This window comes from Apiospora hydei (assembly GCF_038363865.1).
Source record: "Apiospora hydei strain CBS 114990 chromosome Unknown utg000004l_segment0_segment0, whole genome shotgun sequence".
Taxonomy (NCBI): Eukaryota; Fungi; Ascomycota; class Sordariomycetes; order Amphisphaeriales; family Apiosporaceae; genus Apiospora; species Apiospora hydei.
Window position 1 is genome coordinate 3,915,352 of NW_027117363.1, and position 24,820 is coordinate 3,940,171.

The 24,820-nt window shown below is 55.5% G+C and overlaps 8 protein-coding genes across 8 annotated transcripts; 5 read left to right on the plus strand and 3 right to left on the minus strand.

Annotated features, from left to right (window-relative positions):
• Window positions 1-423: 423 nt before the first annotated feature.
• On the plus strand, window positions 424-4,509 carry PG997_003773 (WD repeat domain-containing protein; the record flags this gene model as incomplete). The annotated part of the gene is made up of 7 exons (XM_066808088.1): window positions 424-446; window positions 530-806; window positions 877-1,373; window positions 1,556-1,569; window positions 1,633-2,838; window positions 3,244-3,689; window positions 3,736-4,509. 7 exons carry the CDS (start codon window positions 424-426, stop codon window positions 4,507-4,509), a joined length of 3,237 nt encoding a protein of 1,078 aa, XP_066671706.1.
• A 424-nt stretch (window positions 4,510-4,933) lies between these two features.
• On the minus strand, window positions 4,934-6,644 carry PG997_003774 (uncharacterized protein; the record flags this gene model as incomplete). The annotated part of the gene is made up of 2 exons (XM_066808089.1): window positions 4,934-5,568; window positions 5,615-6,644. Coding segments are annotated over 2 exons (1,665 nt in total), but the record flags the coding sequence as incomplete, so codon positions are not given.
• A 1,068-nt stretch (window positions 6,645-7,712) lies between these two features.
• On the minus strand, window positions 7,713-9,952 carry PG997_003775 (uncharacterized protein; the record flags this gene model as incomplete). Its single annotated transcript, XM_066808090.1, has 2 exons — window positions 7,713-9,316; window positions 9,373-9,952. The coding sequence occupies 2 exons, from the start codon at window positions 9,950-9,952 to the stop codon at window positions 7,713-7,715; spliced, it is 2,184 nt and encodes a 727-aa protein (XP_066671708.1).
• Window positions 9,953-12,601: 2,649 nt separating this feature from the next.
• Window positions 12,602-14,865, plus strand: PG997_003776 (major facilitator superfamily transporter; the record flags this gene model as incomplete). The annotated part of the gene is made up of 6 exons (XM_066808091.1): window positions 12,602-12,874; window positions 12,968-13,068; window positions 13,143-13,209; window positions 13,279-14,016; window positions 14,079-14,364; window positions 14,495-14,865. The coding sequence occupies 6 exons, from the start codon at window positions 12,602-12,604 to the stop codon at window positions 14,863-14,865; spliced, it is 1,836 nt and encodes a 611-aa protein (XP_066671709.1).
• Window positions 14,866-15,594: 729 nt separating this feature from the next.
• PG997_003777 (uncharacterized protein) lies at window positions 15,595-16,380 on the minus strand (the record flags this gene model as incomplete). The annotated part of the gene is made up of 1 exon (XM_066808092.1): window positions 15,595-16,380. The coding sequence occupies one exon, from the start codon at window positions 16,378-16,380 to the stop codon at window positions 15,595-15,597; it is 786 nt and encodes a 261-aa protein (XP_066671710.1).
• A 2,135-nt stretch (window positions 16,381-18,515) lies between these two features.
• PG997_003778 (uncharacterized protein) lies at window positions 18,516-19,761 on the plus strand (the record flags this gene model as incomplete). The annotated part of the gene is made up of 4 exons (XM_066808093.1): window positions 18,516-18,546; window positions 18,602-18,608; window positions 18,983-19,427; window positions 19,558-19,761. 4 exons carry the CDS (start codon window positions 18,516-18,518, stop codon window positions 19,759-19,761), a joined length of 687 nt encoding a protein of 228 aa, XP_066671711.1.
• A 412-nt stretch (window positions 19,762-20,173) lies between these two features.
• On the plus strand, window positions 20,174-21,760 carry PG997_003779 (FMN-dependent dehydrogenase-domain-containing protein; the record flags this gene model as incomplete). The annotated part of the gene is made up of 1 exon (XM_066808094.1): window positions 20,174-21,760. One exon carries the CDS (start codon window positions 20,174-20,176, stop codon window positions 21,758-21,760), a length of 1,587 nt encoding a protein of 528 aa, XP_066671712.1.
• Window positions 21,761-23,170: 1,410 nt separating this feature from the next.
• On the plus strand, window positions 23,171-24,392 carry PG997_003780 (uncharacterized protein; the record flags this gene model as incomplete). The annotated part of the gene is made up of 3 exons (XM_066808095.1): window positions 23,171-23,337; window positions 23,409-23,964; window positions 24,030-24,392. The coding sequence occupies 3 exons, from the start codon at window positions 23,171-23,173 to the stop codon at window positions 24,390-24,392; spliced, it is 1,086 nt and encodes a 361-aa protein (XP_066671713.1).
• Window positions 24,393-24,820: the final 428 nt, after the last annotated feature.

The following is a 24,820-nucleotide window of genomic DNA, read 5'->3' on the forward strand; positions in this document are numbered from 1 at the left end:
ATCGCGGGTGCTTAGCATTGCTCCTTATCTCTATCTATCTTGATTGATCGGGCATTAATCTGGGGTATTGCTGCAACGGAAACATGTCCGCGTTCTTGTTTTCACTGGTTTGGGTAGCTGGAGGGGTTGCAGCCATCCTACGTCATGTGCCGGCAACCTCGCTGTCATCTGGCGGCCACTAGTCCGCAGCTGGCACGGCTCTGCTTGCCGGCCGCCGCCGTCCTCAGCTCGCAATCGGTCTAAGTGCAGGCAGCCTCAAGATACCTTATCTGTACAGCCGCATTAGACTTCGGCGCAACAACATCCTAAGTCATCTGCAGGTACTCTGGACACGATTGCGACTCAGCCCAAGCAACCCGGCCCCATCGCTCGCCTCATCCGGACTTGGACTTCGCTGGTGGAGATTGGCCTCGTCGCATCAGGATGCGATCTCTGGCCGAGTCGACGTGAGATTGTCCCATGCGACGATGATGATGACTAGCCGGCCATAGAGTCGGATGTTTTGGCTGACTTGTGAACTCTTCCCCAGTGAACGATGGCAGGAAACCGTGAAGCATACCAGCCTGGCCGACTTACAGCGCGCTGTCAAGTTTAATGGCTCCAGCAGCCCCTGCATCTCAGGCTGCAGATCCATATGCTGGAAAACCTTCTTGCTCGGCCATGGCTCCAGTACCACCAGCTGGACCCATGCGCTCCTGGAGTCAAGAAGCACCTACGCGTCGTTGAGAGACCATTTCCTAAAGTACATCAATCATCCCGAGTATTTGGCCACTGTCAATACCGATCCTCTGGCCGACGACCCCGATGTAAGTCATGTGACGGTCTTTCACTCACCACCCGCAATCTCATGAAGCATATGTCCTGATGTTGTCTTAGTCGCCGTGGAATACATTGAGGCAAGATGAGGTCCTGCGGGCCGAGATCTTGCAAGATGTCCAGCGCTTACCGGATGAGCCCTTCTACCACGAGCCCCGTGTCCAAACCATGATTCTGGATGTGCTCTTTATTTACTGCAAGCTGAATCCTGGTGTTGGCGGATATCGTCAGGGAATGCACGAGCTCCTCGCACCTATTCTCTTGGTCGTCGAACGAGATGCCATTATTCCAGCCGAGACGGCCTCCGGGGGCCAAGCCGACTTGACTATGATCGAGATGCTGGATGCGTCCTTTGCCGAGCATGATTCCTTTGCCCTGTTCTCTAGAGTCATGGACCACGCAAAGGCATTCTACGAGGTCGCTGATGATGCTCAAGGAGGGCAATCGAGCATCGTCGAAAAGAGCCAGCACATCCACGAAGTCTTATTGTATAAAGTAGACCCTGACCTATCCAATCACCTGAAGGCTATTGAAATCCTACCTCAGATCTTCCTCATGTGAGTTCATGCCGACCCGTCCCCGACGTGCGCTCAACTGACGTCTATCTAGCCGGTGGATTCGACTTCTTTTCAGCCGCGAATTTCCGTTTGATCAGATGCTCGTGCTTTGGGATACCCTTTTTTGCCGTTGACCCTTCGTTGCAACTTATGGATCTCGTTTGTACTGCCATGATGGTCAGAATTCGATGGGCTCGTAGGTTCACCATCCATTAAGCCGCTGCGCCACGTTCCATGTACACTGACTCACACTGCATAGTTATTGAGGCGGACTATTCTGTCGCTCTACAGCTACTATTGAAGTACCCACCACCTGAGGCTCCTTATGGACCGCATACATTCATAGATGACGCCGTTTATCTTCGAAATCATCTTACTCCTGCCGGAGGCTCATCACTAATCCTGAAGTATACTGGTAAACCACCAGACTCGCCCAAGGTTTCCTCGCAACCCAGCACACCTAGGTCCTTGGGCTTAGGTATAAGACAGAACGCTCTAGGACTGCGGTCTCCTCTGTCACCTCAACGGTTTATTCAGCAACAAGGTGGTGTAGAAGCCTTATTCCAAGGCGCAGCTAAGGGCGTCCTTGAAAGGGGCGAGAAGCTCGGCATCAACCAAGCTGTGCGGGATGCTCTTGGAGAGATACGTCGCAATGTTAGCGAAGCTAAGACAAGTATGAAGGCAGGGCGCGAGCTTTTCTCCGAGCCGGGACCTAACAACACAGCCATGCAAGCCGTGGCCACTATGGACCAGAGGAATAAACATCTAGCATCGCTGTTGGATGAGACCATCACTACGCTGAAGGCTTTGGCAACATCGAACTCAGATGATAAGCAGAAGCAATCAGAAGCCTTGGAAATAGCTGCCGCTAAAGTTCAGTTTGTTAAGATATACCTGGAGGATTCGACTATAGCGCTGCCTGAGGATGAGTATTTTCCTCCAGCGCAAAGTCAACCCGGACCTGAAGCCAACCCAGCATCGCCAAGTCCTCCTACAGATGCGGTCGCAGCAATGGCTATCAGCACGCCTGACATGGTAGTTGATTCTCCCAACCCCCAGCACTCCAGCCAGACCCCCGATACGACTTCGGTGTCTTCGGCGAAAGATGCCACGACCAGTAACGGCCATTCAGACGTGATGGACACCGACCCTCTGTCATCGACCTCTAGAACAGCAACACCTACCCAGGCGACCGTGCTCCAGCGGCCGCCGGCACCTATTCCTACACGTTCATCCCTAGCCCAATCCTCATTCTCGTGGATGCTTGAGCCAGACCAATCGGCATCCTCCAAACCAGATGTATTTGGGTCGCAGAAGCCAAAGCCTTCGTCCTCGACCGCATCTCCCTCAGGGAATCACCGTAAGCGACCATCGGCCAATGCAAATAGAGAGAGGACCGCATTCCTATTTGGCGAGGTGCCATTAGACGCCAAGGGCAACGCCGTGCTTTCGGAAGATTTATTCGGTTTGGAGCCAATACGAAAGGGGAAATAGTCTAGACCATACCTTTCAACTATATTTGACAGTCACGGGGTTTACATATTTCCTGCTACAGTAGCCGTATCGTGATTGCATGTTCTTGTCTTGTTGTGCGCGATACGCACCGCAGCGCTTACGCGATGATGGGTTGGTCAATGAGGCAAGTAGGAAGTACGGTCTAGTTTCAGTTACCCGATGCACACCGCATTGCTATATACATTGACAGAGGCAACGCGCAAGACGAACAAATTACCGCCGGACCTGGATGGCCAGAAGAGTTCGACTGCTTACCCTCCCCTGGAAAGGCAAAGCATGTGATCTTGGCCGTTATAGACGCCACAGCCAATTGGCACTCAGACGAGCGGCTACTGCAATAAACTACTAGATGCAGATAACAAAAAGCCCCGAAGCAGCACGGAAGCAAAAGCCGAAGAAGTCCCAATCGCCACTGCGAATCTGGCGACACCGGCCGCAGCCATGGACACTTTTCCAAATTTTCCCAATCTTCCTGCAGAGCTCAGGGCCAATGTATGGCTGCAGGCCATGCCCGACACCGCCCGGGCCCTGCGGCTTGCCATCCACCACCGCACGTACTCGACCATGCACTCCTGCGTCACCGTGGGCGAGCGTTTCTGCGGCCGCCACAGCCGCTGTCTCCAGTACACTGAGGGGCAACCAAGCTATATCGGCGTATGCATGTCGGATGGATTCTTCGCTATGGCCAAGGACGACGAAGACCCCGAAGATGGTGACACTGTTCTTGGGTCGTCACTTCAGTCGCTTGGCTCCGTCTGCCGCGAGTCTCGCGGCATCGTTGTCCGCACGTACCCAGAGACCGTCCGCATCTTTACGTACGTGGACCCCAGGTCCGCTGCCCGTGAAGGATGGGATCTCTGCCGCCGCAGAAGCCGTCTTGTGCGGTGCAACCCCTACCACCGACATCCTCGTCATCACCAGCGTACCCGAGTACAGCTCTCTGCACCCTGCCGATGATGATGGTTCGCACCAGCGGCTCAGCACTCCTGACCCCGACGACGCCCGGATAGCCAGACAGTTCCCCCAGGACCCGGACGCCTTCCGTCACTTCCGAAGAATCATCTCGTCGTTCCAGCACGTGGCGCTGGACTACATCGGCAACCGCGTGTGCGACCTTGACGACAGCCACGGCAGCGACTGGGGGAGTGACGAGACCCGCGAAGAGGTGTCCAAGGGCTCTGAGATCGTCCACCTGCTCTTCTGGTTCGAGTCCCTGCGCCGGCTGTCCCTGTGGCCCAACCCCAAATGGTGGCCCGAGGTCCTCGTCGGGGATCGCATCTGGGTGGACGACGTCGGCAAACTCAGCTGCCACTATGACGAGCTCAGCGATGCCCTGGATCTTCCGGACGACTATGCCCGCCATGCCCACGTCCAACGGGGGCCATGCCGCCGCGGACGAACACGGCCACTGGGTTGCACGTCCCAAGCCCCTGCCATCATCGACAATAGGATGCTACGCACCGTCTGCTTGGCCAAAGGAGTATTCCGCTTCATTATCTCCATGAATTTATCTATGGTACTATTACCCCGGGGCCATCAAATATCCTCACAGATCTTGGGGTTCTCTCCCTTCTGTACCCACGGTTTGTCTAAACGGGGAGGTGATCTGGACATGGGCTAGTTATTGGGTATAATAAATGGGCGAGGGCCCAGAGTAGAGGAAGTAATGGAAATACATAAAACGTATTATTCACTCAAGATACTGCTGCTACCTCAAGTTTGTCTTGGGGGGTTCACCCCGATCTCAAGAACCTTCCTCTATATACTACAGAATACAGGGATGCCCCCCTCTCTATAAAAAGCAATACTCGCTCGCAAAGGAAATCGCTCACTTGTGACGGAAGAACAAACCCGGCCGGAGAGTAGTAGAGACACGCTTTTTGCCAGAACCCCCATAACTTCCGAGTATCACCAAACACTGCGTGACCGATTAATGATGCCTGCGAGAGCAAAGGCCTCTAAAAACATCCACAAGGCAAGAAGAACATGGGTATAATCTGTGACAGCTAATCTTGCTTATCGATCGTGCTGGCATTGTTTCATACAACCATCTTCCAAAGCGGCGCCGACCTGTCGCCCTGGGAATCCGTCTCCTTGCCGAGGTTCAGTTCCTTGTTCATAGCCTCGATCCAGTCATCCTCGGCCCGGACCGCCTCGCGCACCATCTGCTCCATCAGGGCTAACTCGGCCAGCATGTCGTCCACCATGCTCGTGCAGCCCTCGAGTATTCTGGCCAGGCTCGACTTCTGGCCGCCACCACCGCTCTCCTCATCCTCCGTCGATGTAGCAGCAGGAGCATCACCATTACCATCGGGCACCGGGCCGAGGTGTCGCAGCATCCGGCGCCACTCCTCCAGTTTCCGCACGAGACCCGGACACTCGTCTCTCCAGCGGTTCTCCAGATCGCCGATGAAGAGAACCTCGTCCGTGTCATCTAGGCCGTTTCCCAGCAGCGAGTTTACGTCCCCCTTTCGGCGCGCCTCCATAATGCCCTGCAGGCGGCCGGCCCAGTCTTCGAACTCCTCGACGACCCGGGCGTAGCGACCGCCGGGCTCGCCGAACCGCCAGACGCCGTTGACGACCTGGTCTAGCATCTGGACCTTCTCCTCGAGCCCGCCGACGACCTCGGTGCTGGCGCGGGCGGCGCCCCACCGCACCAGCACGGCGGCATTGCGCGCTTCTATGCCGTCTCGCTCGCGGCCGCCCAGGGCCTGCTCGGCGCGGACCAGCTCCCCCAAACCGGGCGCCCAGCTTCCGCTGCGCACTTTCGTGCCACTCGGCCGCCGTGGCTCCGGCATCGCGGTGCAGGAGAGACAGCTGCAGCAGCTCCGTTTGCAGGCGCGCCGTCTCGGCTGTGATGGCGACATTAGCGGGGAGCTTCGAGGGCGAGGGCGGGGCTAGGAAGGTCGAAGTGAGAGGCTTTGGCGCGTGCGACTTCAGCGGCGAGTAGTGCTGTTGGTTGGTGTTGAATGCCGGGCGGCTTTGGGAGCCAGCAGGTAGGGACGGCGGTGCTGCAGCGGCAGCAGCAGTGGCAGAAGATGTCGAGGCAGAGGCCCGGTGGGTTGCGCCACGTGCCTGCAATGTCTGGGAGCGGGTTTGCGGTTTCGCAGAGACGGTCGACGAGGCAGAGGTCGAGACACGAGAGCTGGGTGGTTTGAGGGTAGTGGCGGCGGTGAGACCTGTCGCTGTAGACTTGGCTCGCGCGTGGCCCAGCCCCAGCGTTTTCGACCTTGTCAACGTAGATGTGGACGAGGCGCCTCCAGAGCTCGACGGCCGTTGGGTCGAGGCCGAAGATTCTCTGCTGACACTTCTTATGTTTGCGGATGCAGAAGGTGCGGGAGGTGCAGGGCGTGTAGAGGGTGTCCTTCCCAAAGGCCTCGCCGCCGCCGCCGTGTTCTCGGCCGTGGTTGGGCTCGCCCGTCTCGTCGTGGCTAGGCCATTTCTGCTGCCGGGCACACTAGATAGTGGCCTGGTTCTTCCTGTTGTCGACGGTGGTGGTGCTGCTGCTGAGGCTGCTGATGTCCTCGTCGGGTTCGTTGTCCGAGCGCGGGTGCTTGTCGAAGTCGTGGCAGTTGTCGTGGCAGCCCGGGTCAAGGGTTTGACCTGTGGTAGTCGGCTGGGCGAGCCTTTCCCGCCGAGGTCGTTGGAGGACGAGGGCGCTAACTTGGTGTTTTCTTTCTGATTCGTACTGCCGGCATTGATGGCGGCAGGCTTGCGTAGTGACCGCGTGCGGCTCAGGCCCGAGTTCGACGACATGGTGAACAGCAACAGGCCGGAATGGTGGACATAAGAGAAGAGGACGCCGTACCTCGAGCACTGAAGTGCCAAGTGCGGGAATCGAACAAGATCAATCAATCTATCGACTGGTACCTAATCAATCAATTGATTGATCGAATGCCCAGGGCCCTTGCTGCCTTGTCGATCTCCGCTGTAGCTCGCTGTTGTAGCGTTGGTTGACAGGCCCCGTATTAGTAGCTTGTAGCTTGGGTGACATGTACTTGACTGCGGGTGCTACCCCACTGAAGTGCCGGGCCTGAAGGGGCTGGTTTTTAGGTTAGGTAGGACTGACTTAGGCCTAGGCAATCACTAAAAGCAACACACTTCAGGCACCACCCGCCCTGAACGCTAGGTCCAACATAGCGGTCAAATCTAAGTAAGTAGTAGGGAGCATGGGCATCAGAGCAGAAATCCCACACTGAATGGGATCTAGAGGGAAAGCAAAGCAGGGCCTGAGATCATTGATCATTGGCCATGGGATAGCTGGCGATGACGGAATCATCCGGGGGTCCATAGAATAGCCGAGCAAGTAACGCGAAGCTGTGTAAGTGGCGGGTGTTAATGACAGATGTCTAATATATACCTACTTAGACATATATGTACATAAGTTCACTCCGTGGCCCAATGCGGGACCTATAACCCTCTCGATGCTTCCTTTCTCGGCCACATTGACAATCCTTCAAACATGTCCAATCCTACACTCAGAGGCAGAGAGCAAGGCATATACTGACTAGAGTTGGCTTAGACGATCCCGAACACCGGTATCCGTGTCTCGCTCTCCTGCCCTGAATCTCCTCGATATCTGAGACGTAGTGTTTCGCAGTCTTGCATTTCACCCTTGTATCTTCTTGGCAAAAGAGTTGTAAAACGAGAATCACTTCCATCGGAGATCAATTTGGTTCTGGTCATGTTCTTTCCATTAGAATTTAAACAAAAAAGAAGTCAACGGTATCCATGGTCCTTTGAAAAAAGAAAAAAACGCCATCGTTCATAATACATTTTTCTTCCCCCTTATGCCTCCACGGCTTCCCCGGCCCCGGCCCCAGCCTAGCTCTCTTGGAGCAGGCTCAGCACCGTGTGCGTGTCCCTGTGTTTCTCCAGCAGGTCCCGGCAGCGCGAGCACACCCGCACCGAGCAGGTGGTGCAGACGAACCGCGGCTCCCGGTCCTCGACGTGGCACGTGGCGCACGCAATCGAATGCGACGCATTCTTGGTCCGGAGGAACCCCTGGTGGTCGTTCAGGCACTTCAGGTGGCAAGGCCGCAGGGGCGCCGCGTTGATGACGGGGTACTCGTCCGCGATGGGCTTGTCATGGCGGCGGAACAGCATGATTGCGCTCATCAGATCCGACTGCTGTCCGTCCGTGAGCGGCCTGGGCTCGGTAAACGAGACCTCCTCGCCCACCATACTGAGAGAAGGGCGGGTGCGAGGCGCGGGTGCTCCATTGGGGGCAAGCTGGCGGCGAGGGGTCTGTCCGGTAGAGGCGGGCGAGAGCTCATCCACTGTCGCAGAGGCCGTCTCCTTTGCGGGCGCTTTGGACTGCTGGTCGAGCTGCTCATGCGATCGTTGGTGGCTGACATTAGAACCCATAGGAGAAGATGCCGGCTGTTGCTCGTGGGAGCGAGACATGTCACGTCGTTGATGTGGCATTGACTGTCCATCGCGGGGCATTTGGGGCTGACTCGCTTGGTCTCGGCTATCAGAGTTTTGCGCAGTGCTCGGACGTCCGGCGGTCTGGAAGGCTCCTTGCTGGCCACGTTGGGACGAAGGACGAACCTCGGGCGACGACAGAGGTGACACAAAATCTTGGCTCCTCTTTTCTACAAGACCTCCTTTCTGCATACTTCCATCATGCGCAGGCGCACTACCCGGGCTTGGGCCGGCGATCGGGCTGGGTGCGGACGCCTTGCTTGCTTCCTCCTTGGGTGCATCGGAACCAGCTACCCGCTTAGCAACAGCCTTCACTGAAGCCGCGAGCCTTTTCATCTCTCCGTCTTCGTCCGGTTTATTAGATGCAAGTATCCTGGTTGGGGGTGGTGGAGCTGGACGGATATTGCGTCCGGGTAGACCTGACGATGATGTCGGGGGTAGAGGCGAAGGCCGCGTGCTAGAAGCTTCACTCTTAGGAGGCACGGGTGGTCCGGTTGAGCCGTGGCTAACAGTCAGTGTGAGGTCCGGGACCTTGATGCTAGCATCGGACTTTGATGCCCGGCGTTGCCACAATGGTTGTGTATCGTTGGCGGCTGCAGATGGAGACGATGATGCGGCTTCTAAGTTGTAGGGTTTTGTTGATGAAGGGGTATTCTGCAAGCTGGTGGGTGCGTATGGAGTTGATGAAGTAGTTTCCAAACTGTCGGGTTTTGGCAGAGGAGGAGTCTTTCGAGGAGTGGCTGGTGCTGTTAACGGGGTGTTCCGTGAATTGGCGGGCGCCGGTGTGGTTGACGATGGAGCTTCCCCACCGACAGCTTTAGCGGAGCGAGGGGTCGCCGGTAGGCCACCGCGCGGATTAGCCGGCAGCCCCAGCGTCGGGCTACCACCTCGCCTTGTGTCCATGGCTGGGACAGGTGGCAGTGACTTTTGCTGTCCATTCTCCATTTGTCCATTTTCCATTTGGTCGTTGGTATCGGGGAGCTCATCTTCGTGCGGGTTCCCTGTGTAGTCGCCAGAGTCTCAAAGAGCTTAGCTCTGGGGTCGGCCGCAACATCACGCTCTGGTGAAAGAGACGGCTCGCTGTCCTTTGTTGCAACACTGCCCTGGGACGACCTGTGCGCCGAGTCCTGTGATCCGTTGGATGCGCTGGAGTATGCAGACAATATACTCGAGATGGACGACATGCGTTTTAGCTTTCTGGGGGTGGAAGCATCCTTTCCCTGCGGCGCAAGCTCTGGTACTGCTGACGCTGCTGTTGTCGCTGCTGGCTGCTGGCCAACAGCCTTCCGAGGAATGGCGTTCATCTTCTTGGGGGTAGTTGGGAGCTGCTTCTGCAGAGGCGGAAGCGCCGGCAACGGAGGGATGACGTTTGTCAGGTTGAGCCGGGCACCTACGCTGCTCTTTCGGGGCGGGAAAGCGGCAGCTGTTGTTGTCCTTGTTGTTGTTGGTGGTGGTGTTGTTGGCGGTAGTTGGGGTAGCGACGGCAGCTTGCGAGGTATTTTGAAGGGGCCTGGTGTCGAGGCCGTGTTTGGTATACTCTTATGTAAACCGTCGTGCAAACCGGGCGGAGGGGCTGGCAGGGCTTTGGAGAAGCGAGAGCGCCCCGTCGTAGGGGTCTGCAGCGAAGTCGTATCCATTATAGAGGGTTCGTCTGAAGTACAGTAGACGGACGGGCATGAAGGAGGCGAAGTTGGTTGCGTGGTCCAGCCCTTAGACGTTCATGCCGATCCTGCAATGTCGTCTCCGCAGGAAAGAAGATGCGTAACACAGTCCCGCTGTAAAGAATAAATAAAGTAGGCCGGCGTTGGATGTTCATGTTCTCTCACACATCCGCAGGACCCTGCTGCTGCTGCTGCGTTTTACTCCTCTTTCCTGCCCTGCCGCATGCCCTGCCCTGCTTGCAGGCCGAACAGGTTTTGCTCTGGTGTGCTGCTTTGGAGGGAGCCCGGGCTAATGCAGGTACCGACGACTGGATGGCCTCGACTGGCCCGAAGTGGGAGGCGAGGTGGAGAATCTTGCTCACTTGCACGCAGGCCAGGCCGAGTTGCAAGGATGCTGAGCCCTGCGAGATATGCGAATGGGTCGTTCAGATGGTTGTCGGGTCCCGTCGTCATAAGCAATTCCGGCCCAGTCCAAGCTCCTCCCCCTAGACCATCTGAAACAGCCTAGAATATATCGAGAGACGCGACCGATGGCAGAGTCTAAATTGACCCTGGCCAGGGGGTTCGCGTCAGCAGCCACTCACTCTCGACTCTTTTCTCGACTCTATTCCCCAAGCGCTGCGGGAGCTGTTTATTTCTTGTAAGTGCCACGACCTACGTCTATATGCCCGAGTCAGGTAAAAGCTGATGAAAAATATTATTATATTGTGTTGTTATTGTTGTTGTTGTTGTTTTCGATCATAATTCACTAAGCATAGTCTCGTCTTACCCGTCGAATATATTGTCCCTCCGCGGGAAGATCTTAGTCTTTCCAGGCTACCGGAATGAGACAATAACAATAACGGTCATCGGTATGGACGGGTGAGAATGGGGGCGCCAGCCACAGAGGGTTTTTTTCTTCTTCTTCTTCTTCTTCTTCTTCTTCTCGGTCCCTTCCCCTTCTCTCTTTTCTAGCATGCTGGCTAGCGTAACGTGAGGCCGCGACAGAGAAGGGGCGGAATTGCGATTGCACATTTGCAGGGGGCAGTGTGACGATGCATCGTCACTTTTGACGGGCTGGTTTGGTCCCCGAGCGATGATCCTGGGGATCATCAGGCCCTATCAGACCCTACCAGCCTACCAGTGGCCCACGCTGCCAAACTGCCAAGGGCTCGACGCTTCTGCCTTGCAAGCCACTGTCACGGCTCGACACGACTCGTCGGGGTGCTCTCAAGTGCTGGCTGGATGGATGCATGTTCGGTTTGTACGTGTACAGCCTCGATCCTAAGCCCTGGGGAACTCCTGAGAGCTGGACATTGCGATAGTAAGCCCCAGTCCACCGGGCCAGATGCGAAACCTGCAAAGTTGTGGACTATATCATGCAATAAAACCGTTTTCCGCTCCACCTGGTCTACGTAAGGCATGTAGTCGCGAGTCTACCTAACCAGGTAGTGCCGAAGCCGTCGTTTCGTTCTCGCTAAAGAACGCATATGGAAGACTGGGAAGAATCTTCAGAGGCGTTCTAGTCCTCTGGAAGGGTTTATACCTACTCTTTCTTTTTCTCCGACTGTCTATCAGTCTGTTGGACTCTTGCCTGTTGCTATCTGGATATTGATCTCCTGCCTCTTCTTCTGGGCATACTACTTGTAATGCTACAATCGGCAGAGGGGGCGCAAAGTGCGAAGCTGCATGCTTACCAATGCGAACAGCCGGCACGATCGGAAATCACCATGTGGGCAATGATGCATGCGCGTCTACGTATCTACCAGGTACCTCCTAACCTACAAGCATGTGAAACTTATTAGGAGCCAGCTGCCAGCTAGGGCAGCATCCGATCGATGTTGACTCCGGCTCGGATCGAGCGTCTCAATTACATTGGGTGCCGGGCATCTTGAACTATCAGTAAATGAAGAAAGGCATATTTGGACGATGGCATTGCGAGGCTTTCGACATTGAGGGCTCACAAAAAGCGTATCTAATGTACAAAATAGAACGTGGACGAATGCAGGGATGCACAGCAGAGTTCACGGGCGGGAACGTTGCACCGTAATTGGTTCGTCTATTCTTTTTTTCATCTTATTGTCTTGTCTCCCCATTGGATGGGACGGGAAGAGGAGATGCCGATGAGAAGATGGGATGACGGCCACGTCGAGCAGGACTGGCCATGTCAATCAATATTGCTTACAATACTGCTGAGATGGGTCTATGAGGTGCAGCCGGGCTTGAGAAGGCATTCGCGTAAGCGAAGAATGAAGCCATCGCCAGTTGCCCAAACCTCGCATCAAATTGAAGCATAGTACTTGACAACCACCAGGGTCAATCCACATGCAATCCAGGCCCTGCTTTTGGGTCGGGGAGCAACACGGATCGGGACCGCAAGGTACCCGTCGGATGCTGGCCCATGTGTTCATGTCCGTTATCAATGATGTGCTTTTGGCGGGGAAATGGCACTCTAAATGCCACCCCCGGAGTCGGAGCTGTGCGAAATGGTGCAAAATAACTCGAAATGGCCCAACCACTCCTCCCAGGCCGGTTCTGGATCCTGCCTATTAGTACCCGGGTCAGTCAGTAGCCGGCCAGTTTCTGCCATTGAGTCCGCCGACGTGCTGTTAGGACCTCCTCCCCTCTGGCGTTACAGAAGCAAACATGGCCGCCAAAGAGCATGCTCCTCGAGCAGGAGAAACCGCCGGCATAGTGTCCGAGACTGCACCTTTGTTGGGCCCGGCCGCTTCTGGACAGGGTGACACGGTAGCACCGCAAATCTCCAAGTCCAACGGCACCAGCGCCCATGGCACGTTCAGCCGTGACACAATGGACCCGGAGCCAACCAGCGGCGATGGCGATATCATTGGCGCCAATGGCCATGAGCCGAAAATCAAAGTGAACATGGCTCAACTACTTCCGGCCCTGGGTATAGGCGTAAGTTGGCGGCTGAACCGAACCGCATTGGAATAGCACCAAAGCAGGCCATTGCGCACCGAAAACGATATAAGCTGAGACGTATAATGGCAGATATTCCTCGTGGCTATGGATCAGACTTTGACCATCGCTACCTATGGCAAGATGGGAAGTGACTTGAACGCTTTGAACAACACAAGCTGGATCGCAACTTCGTGAGTGCATAGGCATCAAAGATCGGTACTGGGAAGGCAAAGACATATTCACAGAACTGACCCATGATATATAGTTACTTTCTTACTCTCACTACCTTCCAGCCCCTATACGGTCGGCTGAGTGACATATTTGGCCGAAAGGTGATTATCAGCCCTACATCTCATCAACCACAATGTGGAAGTGTATTTGCTCATCAACGTATCTTCTAGGAGTGCTTGCTCTTCGCCTACTCCGTCTTTGGCATTGGGTGCCTAGGCTGCGGTCTTGCTCAAGACATTGTTCAACTGGTAAGTGGGTTCGAAGGCGCATTACGGATTCTAGGCGCAGCAGTCCCGTTTGCTGAGCGCTACACCGTAGTGATATACTTACAAGTATGCATGAATGAACGAACCAAAGAGCTGACTGATCGTTGCAAGTGCATCGCCCGTGGGGTGGCTGGTATGGGTGGCGGCGGCATGAACGCCGTCGTCGCCATTCTCGTGACAGACCTCGTCTCCTTGCGCGACCGCGGCGTGTGGCAGGGCTACATCAACATCGTCTTCGGGGCCGGCATCGCCTCCGGCGCGCCCATCGGCGGGCTCCTGGCCGACTCCATCGGCTGGCGCTGGGCTTTCGCGGGCCAGTTCCCCATCGCCATCCTGGCTTGGCTGGCCGTGTTCACGATGCTGCCGTCGCCCGAGGCGGCCGACGACGGCGACGACGACGATGCAAAGCAGCAGCAGCAGCAGCAACAGCACTGGAGGCAGAAGCTCCTCCGCATCGACTTCCTGGGAGGCTTTGCCCTGTCCGCCGCCGCTTTCGTGCTGCTCTTCGGCCTCGACAACGGCGCCAACGAGGGGTGGAGCCGGCCTATAACCGTCGTGCCGCTCGCGCTGACGCCCGTCCTGTTCGCCATCTTCATCTTCATCGAGGTCAAGGTCGCGACCGAGCCGTTCGCGCCCGGGCACGTGATCCTAGACCCCCGCTGCTGGCCGCGTACGGAGCCAACTTCTTCGGCGTCGCGGCCCAGATGGGCGTCTTCTTCTTCATCGCCATGTTCTACCAGGGCGCCATGGCGCTCACGGCCACCCAGTCCGGCCTCATGTTCACCCCCAGCACCCTGCTGGGGCTGACCGGCTCTCTCGGCGGCGGGCTCGTTATGAGGAAGACCGGCAAGTACTACGGGCTCACACTCACCGGATACACGATTCTTCTCTTCAGTGTCGTACCTCTAGTACTATTTACGGGGGCCCTCACCAAGTCTGTGGTCGGCGTCGTTATCGGGGTAGCGCTTCTTGCACTCGGGGCAAGTATATGTAAGTCACGACCAGCCCGCCCTTACTACAGCTTCGTCCTCTCCCAAGGGGTCTCTCCCGTTTCTTGCCAAGAGCAAAAGAGGAAAGAAAAAGGCAATACATATTGACATCCCCAACCCCTGTGCCACAGCCATAACCACCACACTCATCGCCATCATCGCCAACTGTGCCCCGGAGGACATGGCCATGGCCGTGGCCTGCTCCTACCTCTTCCGGTCGCTCGGCACCACCATCGGCATCAGCCTGTCGACGGCGGTGCTGCAGCAGGTCCTGCGCACGGAGCTGGCGGCGCGGCTCCAGGACGGCGGGCGCGCCGCCGAGATCGAGGAGCACGTGCGCCAGAGCCTCGACTACATCCGCACCCTGCCGCCGCATGTCGCCGACACCGTCCGCGACTGCTACGCGGTGGCGACCACGTGGGCGTTCCTGCCCATCGCGCTGCTGGCGGGCCTGTGCCTCCTTTCCACCACCTTCATTCGCGAGAAGAAGCTGGACCGGTGAAGTGCGTCTGCCGGTCTTGATCAGCGGGAACCGGTGTGCCGTATATTGCTATTGACGTGAAGCGTGCTTGTTAGAGAGCGAATTCAGGTTCTTTCAGCATATCATTAACGGAATATACATGGACATCATGTGCTTCAAAGTAGCAACTAGAGTATCTCAAACCAATAGGGAAGTCCTCCCCTACAACTTCATATTCTCAAGATATAGAAATCAGATTGTATCAGGCATTGCAACGTCACGCTCGGTGATCTCAATCCCAAGATATTTGAATGGGGGGTGAATCTCTTTTATTTCTATCATAATTTCATAAGGCCATGCCAACGTCTCCGTAGATGCGAAGTAAAATCAATCAGTCAGACCATTGCCGGGTGAGTCCTGATTTCCCGTCTAAAGTAAAAAAACAAAGCCATCGCCGAGATCCTCAACTGGAGAGAACCAAAAGAGAGTCTAGAATTCATGCAGCGGGGTGTGAAAGCCGACTACCTCGAGCAACGATACGGAGCGCAAGCTAGTCAGCCCAGAGCAACCCCAACAGTGAGGATTTGCTCCGATGCAGGTGTGTTGACGTGTGATGTCGGCATGGGTATCTGCACTACCCCCAAGAAGATGGATCTCGTCAACGATCGAATGAAACAACCGTCGTGATTTTGATATGCATCAACGAGAAGCAACATTTGCGAAGACGCGGCGAGTGTTCTGTAGCACAAACTAGAGAGCGCTCCGATGGATTCACAGGAATCCGCGTCGAGGGTAGCTGACTCCCTCCACGGCTGGGTTGTCGACGAACCAGCTGCAGCGCTCTCCGGTGGCCTCGTTCACCAATGCGCATGGCAGACCGTTGCCTTGCTCAAAGATCTCTTTCATGATTTCCTTCTTGCCACCGCCTGTGGCGACGAATGCGACCTTGACCGAATGTGTGACAACCGGCAGCGTCAGGGTGATGCGCTTTGGCGGCGGCTTGGGCGAGTCCTCAATTGGCGCGACCCAGGCGCTCGTCTCGCGTAGAAGAGGGTGGCCGGGGAACAGACTGCATGTGTGGCCGTCGGGCCCGCTGCCCAGGAGCAGCAGGTCGAAGATGGGCAGCTTGACGGAGTCGCGGCTTGCAAAGGAGCGGACAAGCAGTTGCTCGTACTGGTCGGCCAACTCCTGTGTGTCGTTAAGATGTTGCGTGTCGATAGGGTGGACGGTAGGCTGGCCCAAGTTGGCGGGGATCTTGTCCAACAGCTCCTTTTTCAGCAAACAATAGTTGCTGTCGTCGTGATCCAGCGGGACGGCGCGCTCGTCGGCGAAGAAGATCTCCCATTTGTCGAATTGGACTTTGTCTTCGTCGGAGGTGGCTGGTGCTAGCAAGGCCTTGGCGAGCACTTTGGGCAGGGAGCCACCGGAGACGCCGACCTTGAAGGCACCGTGGCGAGTCAAGCCGGCGTTCTGGCAAGATATGACATAAGAGCGCAGAGCCGGTGCCAGCTCGTCCAGGCCCGGAAAGGCGAACAGGCTGGGTTGTTTGCCGGGCATTGTGTGTGGTGTGTAGTGTGTGGCGGTGTATGTGTGTTGAGCGCAGCGGTGATGGGCGTTGGACAGGTTGGACGATGAGTAAGTAATAGGTGAGTAGGTGTAGATGATTTAGTTTTTTTTACTTTAGGCCTTTCGTGGGCTTGCAGGAATTTTAAGGGACTCGGAGCTCCACCAATGCAAGTAGTGGGCAGGAAGGTATGCGCTGACTTTTTGCAAGTATCGTGGGACCTCTTTAAACAAGTCAGGTTTGGGGCGTCGGACTGCGACAAGGAGAACGGGCAGGAGAGTAATGGAGTCTCGATCGGCCGTTTGAGCTGGGGAGATATTGCCTTGCGGTGGTGGTGACGATGGTGGGGTGACTGACGAGCGTTAATATTTTGGAACTATCTGCCTTGCGACGCTGCGAGGCAAGACCCACGACGATTATCGATAACGGCGGGCTACAGCGACATGGAAGCGCATAGAGAGCACTGGGAGATCGAATCAAGTGTTACCGACCGACCGACTCTGGACCGTACGTATGTTATGTCCGTCAGCGCAGCATGGCACCGGCACGTACCATGTAAGCAAGCCGTCCGGGGCTCGCCGTTACGCTACACGCGAATGCAACCGAAGTACCGTAACAAGACGGCCAAGCCAGGTCAATCAATCGGTGAGGTCGAGGGCTAACCAGCAGAATGACGACGGTGCTGATATGGTGGTCGAGGTATATCAACAAAAACGTGGGAGCGATGTAGCGTTGTGATGGATCCCCGAGTGGACCGTGGCATGTGTGTGTGTGGGTAGAGGGGTCGCAAAACTTGAGGCGGACTTTTGAAGCTATCTTTGCATACCTTGGTCCGGTTTCTCGGCTCGTCGAACCTATGATCAGATACCAGAGCCTACTGTAGGTTAAGCACTTAAGATACGTACATATGCCTCCGGAGGGGAGTAGGTTCGATGAATAACAACTGGCCCAAAAAGACTGTTTTGCCCACATTCGTACGAGCTTGAAACATTGGGATCACAAGCTAAAAATGGCATATTACCTCATACTACTTGTAGTAGGCTACTAGTAGGTGGCCAGTTTTAAGCTTCAGTTCGATTGCACTGCTTGGCCGGAGCTTGCTCCACGTTCTTCTACTTGATTAACCAACTCCTAAGCACTTAGGAAGCTTACCTATCCAAAGGGCAGAGATTGCCTTTGAGGCTCTAAATGACAATGCTGTAGGCAGAAATTTGCGCGACAAATGACTGCCTAGCACTTCAAACGGTTGCTGAACCTCAACATCGTGACATATTGTAGCCAGGTACTGTCCATGTGTAAGGTAGGTAATAAGCGCAGGCGTGGGGGGCAACTGCATACAGCAGCCCACCCAGCCAACCCCTCCAGGCTGTTTGTTGCTGGCGGCGAGGAATTTGTGGGAGCTTTCGAGCTGCAGGGTCCAGCTATTGAGCAGCGCAGAGTTCACGTCATTGGCCGTTCTGTAGGCATGAAAAAGGATGGCGATGGAAACCAATCGAATACAGTTTTCAGGAGGTTTGGATGATGCCTGCTTCTGGAAACAACTCTAACAAACAATCAAAGTATTACACCGTTAGCGGGCCGAATCCCCCAACCAAGAATTTCACATGCCTTCAAGGATTGATTGCTGAGGGTCAAGGACTGCTGCGAGTGGGAGAGAACGAAGAAGAAGCAGAAGCAGAAGAAAACGGAAAACCCGACAACGAACGGGACTTTTCCGTCATACTTCGGCTCTTCCCACTTTCACTTTCTGCCTATCTGTCTCTGGCAGTGAAGGCTCTAATTCGGACCGCGTGCCGGCTGCTGCCGAGCCTTCCCGCCAAGCCCGCTCAAGCTGCTCACTCCGCCCCGTCGATCTTTAGTAATAGCTTGGTGATGGCGGCAGCGGCGGTGTGTCCTGCACGCTGCATTCACGATGGAGCATCCACATGTTGTTTCTGAGATTTGTTAAGGTAGCATCCTGCGATTAGTGCCCGACATGTCTAGTGTAATGTACTGTAATGTCCGATCCCACTATTCCTCTACACAGCTGTCGGCCAATATCTCCGGCTCGATTAACAAGATATGCTATCTCCAACTCCTTAGTACCAGGTTACTCAGATGTCAAATACATTTTCATTGATGATACGAAATGGAGGAGACGATCTCAAATAAACTACCTAGTAAGCACTTTGGCCCAAATGAAATGTATGGCACCTAGTATTACACACTACCAAGGTAAGCAGTAAGTGAGATTGAGTGAAAGCAATGTGGTCGTGTAGGCAGTGAAGTTTCCTATAAGGTAGGCTACCAGGTATGGTTTACTCGATATTCTTTGATTGTAGGTGTGGGTATCAATTCTTCCTCGGTTTCGAACTATTGAAATTGAGAAAGTTTATGGACCGTCCTTTCTTGTCACTTTTCTCAGTTTTCAAGCGTCTACCTGTGTTTCTCGGCAGAATCACTTGCTCAGCTGGAAAGAGCCCCTCCTGCTTCATTACTGGAGGGGGCCATCCTTGGCATGATGGGGAAACGAAAGCGAGGCCGTACCAAGGTTGCCGAGGGACACGCAGCTTCCTAGGACGGAGCTGCGACCAAGAAGCGATTGACCAAAACCAGTACAGAAGAGCGGCCCAAGAAGAAACCCAAGCACAGAACGTCTGGCGGCGGCGGCGGCGACGAAGAGCAAGCCGAAGCATCCCCAGACAGCTCAAGTGTTGACTATGAAGGCCTGAAACGAACGACACAGGATCTGATCAGCAGAGGAGATCACCTGGAAAGAACCCTCCCTTCTGACAGTAGAGGTTCGAGAAAGCAGAAGAATTGGGAGAAGCGGTGCCGAAAGCACATGAAACTGTTGGACGAGCATCTAATGAAAGAGAATGCTGGACAGCATGCGATTCCAAGCAAGTCACTCAGAACAGATGCCAAGTCCCTGCCGGCGCTGCGCTCAGTAGCCCAGTCCTATCTCCAGGACCTCGAGCGAATCCAAGGGACCGCGGCAGCCGAAGATGGCAAGAAGAAGCCATCATCTTCTGCGGGGGGAAACCGTCCAAGACAAATGGTTAGGTCTTAAGCGCAGAGCTTCTGTGGGAGCATCAACGGCCGTCCCCGTCACGGCGCCGACCATCCCCGAAGCAGAACTCGGTCAGGAGCGAACATATTTTGTAGCTCCGGGACCTGTCGCACCACAGTCTTTCACCAGCTATGCGCCGCGGTCCGAGTCGCCCGAAGATGCCGAAGGACAGGACGACATTGGCCAGAAGGGAAATGATATCTCGTCAAGAAATTCGGGGAAGAAGCAGAGAAGACGGTCCTACACCGAGTGGCTTGGGAAATCCACAACCCCCATCCCACCTCCGATCTTGCCCTCGTCTAGCACCCATAAGCCCTCTTGAATGGACGACATGGCAGATCCTGGGGAATGGTTTGCACTTGTTGACCCCCCGCCTGTGTAAAGCATCGGATGTCATCGACGCGTACATAGGCAGGCAAAATCAGAAAGGGACATGCGCCACGCATCGATTGGACTTCCTAGTAATTCAACTGCTGTGATATGACATCCATTTATTTCTTATCATCGCATCAACTGCTCGGTGAAGTGCCCGCAATGAACAAACACTTGTGAGTAAGTACCTAGGTAAGTATGGGGTAAGTACGATACCCCGGTTTTCTGCTGTTGCGGGTTAATGCTAGCCGAGGGTCCCACGGGGCCAAGGGGGCCCACTCAGCACTCCAAAAGGGCGCGCCGCCTGCACCGTGTACACCAATGACATCTCCTCTGATTCTCATCAAGAATCGCCAGCCAAGATGAAGACTTTCAGTGCAGAAGAAGGTAAGTCTCGAGGGTTTCTGACGGGTGCTGGAGGAGAAGACTTACACGATGGCCTGTCTAACCGGATACTAGTGGCAAAGCACACCTCGCCCGACAGCTGTTGGGTTGTCTTGTATGGTCATGTGTACGATGTGACAGACTTCCTGGCCTCGCATCCGGGAGGCTCCAAGGTCATCTTGCAACTGGCTGGTAGAGATGCGACGGAGGAATACGACCCTATCCACCCGCCTGGGACGTTGGAGGAGAATCTGAAGCCAGAGGCCAAGTTGGGCAAGATTGATCCTCAGACCCTGGTCAACCCGACGAAGCCGGCAGCCAAGGAGGAGAAGAAGGACGAAGCAGAGCCTCCGCTAGAGAGTTTGCTGAACCTAAATGAGATCGAAGAGCTGGCCGCGAAGAAAATGTCGAAAAGGGCTTGGGCCTACTACTACTCATCCAGCGACGACACGTGGTCCAAATCCAACAACAACCATGTCTACCGCAACATTCTATTGAGGCCAAGGGTTTTCGTCGACTGTACGTTGTGCGACTCATCCACTACCTTGCTCGGCACAAAGGTGGGCCTGCCGTTGTTCGTAGCCCCTGCTGCGATGGCAAGGCTGGGCCATCCTGACGGCGAGCAGGGAATTGCGCGGGCCGCCAGCAAGTTCGGCGCGCTGCAGATCATCTCGAACAATGCCTCCATGACCCCGGAACAGATCGTCTCCGACGCCAAACCAGGTCAGATGTTCGGCTGGCAGCTGTATGTCCAGAATGACCGGGCCAAGAGCGAAGCCATGCTGGCTCGGATCAACAAGATGTCGGACAAGTTCAAGCTCATCTGCTTGACGTTGGACGCCCCGGTTCCCGGGAAGCGCGAGCTGGACGAGAAGTCCAGTTTCGTCAACACCGCCCCGGTAGCGGCCGCGGCCAAGACGGGAGGCGAGGCGAGCCGACCGGGCGGTGGCGGGGTTGGCCAGCAGCTATTCTGGGGCACCGCCGCGGATCTTACATGGAAAATCACGCTGCCCTGGCTGGCGAAGCATACGGACCTGCCGATCGTGCTGAAGGGCATCCAGACTCATGAAGACGCCTACTTGGCCGCCCAATACGCTCCCCAGGTGAAAGCCATCATTCTTTCGAACCACGGGGGCCGCGCTCTGGATACGGCACCACCCGCCATCCACACGCTTCTCGAAATCCGCAAATACTGTCCAGAGGTGCTCAGCAAGATTGAAGTATGGGTGGATGGGGGCATCAAGCGCGGGACCGACATTGTGAAGGCGCTATGCCTCGGAGCCAAGGCCGTGGGCATCGGGAGAGCTGCCCTCTTCGGGCTGGGCGCCGGCGGTCAAGCCGGCGTGGAGCGCGTATTCGAGAGTAAGTCAAGAAAGGCGGTATCATTCCGACCCCGTCTCTGTATCTTTGTTCTGTCTACTGACTCATATGCAACGATGACAGTTCTCAAGGCCGAAACGGAGACGTGCATGAGGCTCCTAGGAGCCAAGGATATATCAGCGCTCGGTCCTCGACATGTAAGTGCTCCTCTGCCTGCTCCAAATCTCAAGTTCTATTGGAGATGAACGCTTGCTAACCCGATAAACTACCGCAGATTAATACCAGAATGGTGGAGAGAGATATCTACGATGGTGCCGCAGGGTTGGATAAGATGGGGCTTTGGACGAAATCGAAGCTGTAGACATAGACAGGCGCATACAATAGGATACTGGATTGTTAGACTGGGCTGATCTACCCACGGACATCTATCCGGTTCCCTTTGAGAGGGCGTGTTGCAGAAAAGGGGGATGGAAAGTTCGGTTTGCATGTTCACGAGACTTTGAGGCCTCGATTCTATAATCAGCCGTAAGCCGCCGAGAAGCTTGTCTAGAAAAAGCTTGGTATAGCTTGCCGTCGCCGTATCAGGGGAACGAATGGCATTGCCTGTACTTGAACTGGAAGGTTAGATTGTATTTGAGTAGCAGTTCATCAAATAGGGGTGGCCCTTGTGCTGTTTCGAGAAGAACGGATATACCGGTATGCACGTCCTTATTTCTGGTGTTTGGACGGTGGTGAACGAAACGGAACCTTGAAGCTGTTCTGGCCGGATCCAGCTCCACAGCCTGGAAGCTTGTCAAGATTACGCGGGGGAAAGAAGTCGTACCGTAGCATTTGCTGGAGCATTTGCTTGTGGTCCAGTCCGTTTTAGTAGCCTTGCCCGGAATCTTGAAAGGAATATGGTTTTATACGGACGGCTATGATAGATAGTGTTATACATACTTTGGTTTTGACTTTCTTGCCTTTTCATTTGATATGTGCTGCCCACCTGCCTGTTTTGCATCTAACGCAGGTCCCTGATGGTAATAAGGCCTAGTATCAATCAAACTCAAATTCGCATGTGCTCTACCGCCAGCCGACAGCGCCAACATATTGGTCCGTCGAGCCCCCTTGGACGGCGAGGATCTCTGACTCCACCTCCCCTGGCTCCCTTGCGATTGGACAGCTACCCTAGTTCTCGCGGAAATTCGCAGCGACCGCATCCTCCCCCACTAAGAGCAGGGGGCAAGAGAGCGATCTTCGTTCTCGTTGGCATACCGTACATAGGGTATATGCTAGGCTCGCTACACAAGCTCGCCCACCAGCGGATGGCTCCTAAGATGTGACCATAATTAAGAAGATGAGAAGGCGCCTCGAGGGACGCGCAAGGGCCATGCTTCCGATTTGCCATCCGTTTCCCGGTCGAGGCCACTCTCCAACTTGGAGAATAATAGGCAGCATCTCGCATCCATCTGATGTCTGTCGTCGTCGTCCCCGTCTCTTTCGTCATCGACCCTATCACCCCTCTCGCCGTCCTCGTCTCCTCGCCGGCCCGTCTACAGCACGTACGTGCCATCGGTTCGATATTGTTGTGTGCTGCACAACATCGACTGGCCTGCGACTGAGCGAGACCAGAGGCCGCGCATCTTGTACAACTCCTGGTAGAATAAGTCACAACCATGTCGGAGAAGGCCGAGGTATCTCGCCACGACACTCCCAATGGCTCGGTATCCGGGGCTGGTATCGTTGGGCCAAAGTCGAAGGGGGCCAAAGGGCACTGCAAGAAGTTCTGGTGGATATATGTCTTGCTGCTGGTAGTCACCGTGGTGATTGTGGTTCCATGCGTGTAAGTGGGAAGACACAGGAGGGCAGACGGTCAAGGGGGAGAGAGCTTGCACTAAATCACCAGTTACCCAGAATTCTCGTCGCCGTCCCAAATATGGCCCAGTCCAGGCTCGACAATGCCAGCCTGGACATCGACTCCATCGTCATCTCGCAGGCTGAAAAGGACTCGTTCCACATGGCCATCAACTCGACCATCCTTGCCGATAACGGTGTCCATGCCACCATCCGGGCGTTCGAGGGCACCATGTCCCTGCTGCCCGACAACAACGACGGCGCCGCGCCCATGGCCTTCGCCAAGTTCCAGTTCCCCGAGGTCGCGTCGGCGGCGTCGGTCGTGGTCAACGTCAGCCAGAAGGTGGCGGTCGAGGACGTGGATTCGCTCGTCGCCTTCAACGAAGCCCTGCTCGCCAAGGAATCCGTCCGCGTCCGCGTCGAGGGCGACACCCAGATCCGCGTGGCCGGCATCGCCCGCGACTACCCCGTCACCTTCCGCAAGGAAGTGGAGCTCAAGGCCTTCAACGGGTTCGCGGGGCTGAGCGTGTCGAACATCAACGTCACGCTGGCCAGTGCCAACAACTTCAACGGCACAGTCCACATCCCTAACCCCACCGTCTTCACTTTCGAGCTCGTGAGTACTTACACATGACCCCCTATCCGCTGATCCTATGCGAGGTATATATATACATATGATAGACTAACGCCGTATCTTGCAACAAAAAGGGCAACACCACATGGAACAACTATCTCGACGGCGGCGCCAACGTCGGGACCGCGTACATCCAGGACCTGGCCATGCACCCGGGGTCCAACGACTTCTTCATCTGGGCCGACATCGCCCAGGGCCCGGTCCTGACCGCGCTGGGCAAGAAGCCCGTCTGCGAGTCGCCCGACGGCGACCTGACGTTCCAGCTCTCGGGCAAGGCCGTCGAGAACGAGGGCCAGTCCATCCCGTGGCTCGCGACGGCCCTGTCGGCCCACAACGCCTCCGCGACCATGCCCGTCGGGGCGGCGGTCGCCAAGGCGCTAGGGGGCCGAATCCCTTGCTCAGAGGACTGAAAACGGTAGGAAATCGAGGAAGCTTTATTTTGGCAAAAGGACGACGGTTGGGCGGGTGCATTGGCTGACTTGCGGAAAAGCGAATTAATCACATGTGTTCGCTAGCTTCACTTGTGTGTATATATCATCTGATGGGTCGTCTCAATGAGCGAATACGATGTCGCAGGTTATTGGGGGAACTGGCTCCGTCCGATCAGGCCAAAGGTCGAGTCGATAAGGCCAAATAGGGAGAGCGGGGGTCTGTACTAAGTTCCGGTCTCTGACTTCCGTGCTTCTATAAGGGGTAGCAAGTAATCCATGTTCCGGCCTTTGTACGGTAATTTCACGTCGTATAGTGTCTACAGACCCAAACCCAGACCGTAACTGAAGATACGGTGTCGTAACGACTTCTCAACGCCAACGTAAATTCCTTGCCCGTCTTGGTATCT